The 2775-nt window shown below is 57.4% G+C and overlaps 1 protein-coding gene across 1 annotated transcript in view; it reads left to right on the top strand.

The window, feature by feature from the left end:
- Positions 1–2775, top strand: part of PIK3R6 (phosphoinositide-3-kinase regulatory subunit 6) — a 46540-nt gene that overhangs the window by 29540 nt on the left and 14225 nt on the right. Inside the window, exons 10-11 of the mRNA XM_006761719.2 lie at positions 1239–1325; positions 2730–2769. Of these exons, the coding sequence (XP_006761782.1) occupies positions 1239–1325; positions 2730–2769 (127 nt within the window). The remainder of the gene's footprint in view (positions 1–1238; positions 1326–2729; positions 2770–2775) is intronic.

The following is a 2775-nucleotide window of genomic DNA, read 5'->3' as shown; positions in this document are numbered from 1 at the left end:
GTAAGCGGCGGGTGATCTCCTGGGGTACCACTTGCTAACTCTGCAGTAACTGCATGGACAGGGTGAGACCAGGTCTGGCCCCCACCACCACCCAGCCTCATCCAGCACCTGCCTCTTGCCTTGACCTGTCCTGCACATCTTACTGACCAGCCCGTTGAGCCCCTGCATGGGACGGTGGTTTTGAGCACAGTGTCCTGGGTAAGAGCATGCACTCTGAAGGGGGCATACCTGGCCTCACATTCTGACTCTGCGACTTACTGTGTGGCCTGGGGCCAGTTACTTAACCTCTCTGTGCTGCTGCTCCTCCTCTGCAAAGTGAGGATAAGAATACTGTCTGTGGCCCATGCAGGACCTGGTGAGGTGATGGTAAGGTATGCCAGGTGCGGAGAACAGCACCTGGCAGGAGCAGGTGTTCTGTGGGCATCAGTTGCTCTCCACTAAGGAAGCTTGCAGCCTTGATAGGGAGGGAGCCATGCTTTGTAGAAATTAAATCCTAAGTCTACATGTTAGGATTTAGTTGTTAAGCGCAGCCAGTAAGGTCTGCTGGGAGGGAATGACCACGGGGGTGGAGTGGTGAGGAAGGCTTTCGGAAGGAGGAGAAGAGGGGGGGCCTGGCCCTGTCCCTCCCCTGGACTGCAGGGGTCCTGCTGACCTTAGGACTTGGCTCCTGAGCTCTCTTTAGCGTCACCCCCCAGAGCAAACATTGAGTGCCTTCTGTGTGCAAGCTACTGGGAGACACACTGAGAAACACAGCAGCCTTTCCCCTTCCTCTGGGTCAGTGGTTGGCAAACTGCGGCTCGCGAGCCGCATGCGGCTCTTTGGCCCCTGGAGTGTGGCTCTTCCACAAAACACTACTCAGCTCGCGAGCTGCAGTTTGCCGACCACTGCTCTGGGTGAAGGCAGCATGGCTGCCTGTGGGGTCAGCGGAGGGACCAGCCATAGGAGAAATGGTTGGGAAAGACCCTGTGAGCTGGGTTGTGAGGGGACCTACAAGCAGAGCTAGGAAGCTTGCAGGAGACGGAGCTTCTGAGCCCCGTGGGCAGGAGGCACGGCTGCAGTGTGAGGCCTGGGTGAGCTGCCGTGGCAGAGAGGGAGAGGCCGGAACCGGAGCAGGCGTGGGAGGGCGAGGGTCTCTGCCAACCCCCCAGGCCCCATGCAGGAGCTGCGGGTGGGGTGGGAGGGCAGAGGAGAATCCCACAATCTTCTCCGTGGTCTCCACAGCCTGCTCCTTCCTTCAGGTGACCCCGTCCCAGAGCGGCCCCCGAGCATCCCCCTGCCCAGCCCGCACATCACGTTCCAGCTGTGGACAGATGAGGAGCAGCTCTGTAAGTCATGCCTTCCACCTCCTCCGTAGCAGCTGGCTGGGGACAGTGGCATGTGTGTGTGTCTGTGTGTGTCCCTGCATCTGTGTAAGTGTGCCTGTCTGTTTGTGTGTCTGTGTACATGTGTTTGTGTGTCATTGTGTCCATGTGTCTCTGTGTGTCTGTGTATATATCTGCATGTGCTTGAATGTGTATCTATTGTGTCTGTGTGTGTTCTGTGTGACTGTAACTTTGTATCTATTATGTGTGTCTGTCTGTCTTTGTGTGTGCATCTGTCTAGGTGTATCTGGGTGTGTCTGTATGTATCTGCGTGTCCATGTGTACATCTGTTGTGCGTCTGGGTGTGCACTGAGTTGCTCTGCACATCTGAAGGAAGCAGGCATTTTCCTGATGTCAGAACAGCTGAGTGCATTAGCCACCAGCCTCGCATTGTCTAGGACAGCGGTTCTCAACCTGTGGGTCGCGACCCCTTTGGGGGTCGAACGACCCTTTCACAGGGGTCGCCTAAGACCATCGGAAAACACATATATAATTGCATGTTGTTTAGTGATTCATCACTATGATTTCATTATGTTCAATTTGTAACAATGAAATTGGGGGTCACCACAACGTGAGGAACTGTATTAAAGGGTCGCGGCATCAGGAAGGTTGAGAACCACTGGTCTAGAAGGGACCACATGCTCATGATGATGCCAACAGACAATGCAGGTCTCCAAGAAGGAGGCACTCACAAGAGAAGTCATGGCTCCCGGAGCTGCAGGGCCTGCCAGAAAGACCCCTCACCCCGCACTTCCCCTCCCACTGGCGTCCCCTCCCAGTGCCCGTGGCCCTGTCAAGGGAGCAGGGAAGACAGACACGGGCTGCAGGGAGCAGGGCTGGACTAGTGAGCTGGGTCAGGTCCTGGCACTTCCGTTCACATGCCAGGTCACCCTAGACTAGACAGACTCGGTTTTCTCTCTGGGCCTGTTTCCTCCTGGGAAATCAAATGAACATACTCAGCCCCAGGGCGGTGTCTGGAGGTCAGGGAAGCCTGGAGGTCTTCCCTGGGGCTGCTGGTCCGTTCCCTGTGTCCCAGGGGAAGCTACAGGAAGTGGGGGTACAGGAGGATGCTTATGAGTGATGGTGAAACAGAGGCCAAAGTCGGGAGGTGCTGCTGACCTGATTCCTTGCCGGCAGGCTTCCCAGAGCCTTTAGAGGTTGAGGAATGAACTCAGCAAGAGGGGGCCGGCGAGGGGGGCGCTTGGCCTGTTGGCCACGGAACCTCTGCTCCTTCGGGAGCATCGTGTGGGGCTGCGGCTCAGTGAAGCAGCGTTTGGGAAACATGAACCCTGACCTTGCGGGGTGAGGCCCTGGCAACCCACAGGCCCTCCGCCCACGGCGCCCTTGCCCTTGTTCTCCACGTGGCAGGGAGGGAACTGGTGCTCTTCCTGCGCCCGCGCTCCCAGGGGCCCCT

This window comes from Myotis davidii, unplaced genomic scaffold (assembly GCF_000327345.1).
Source record: "Myotis davidii unplaced genomic scaffold, ASM32734v1 scaffold37, whole genome shotgun sequence".
NCBI lineage: Eukaryota > Metazoa > Chordata > Mammalia > Chiroptera > Vespertilionidae > Myotis > Myotis davidii.
Note: the sequence above shows the minus strand (reverse complement) of the source record. Positions and strands in the feature narration are given on the sequence as shown.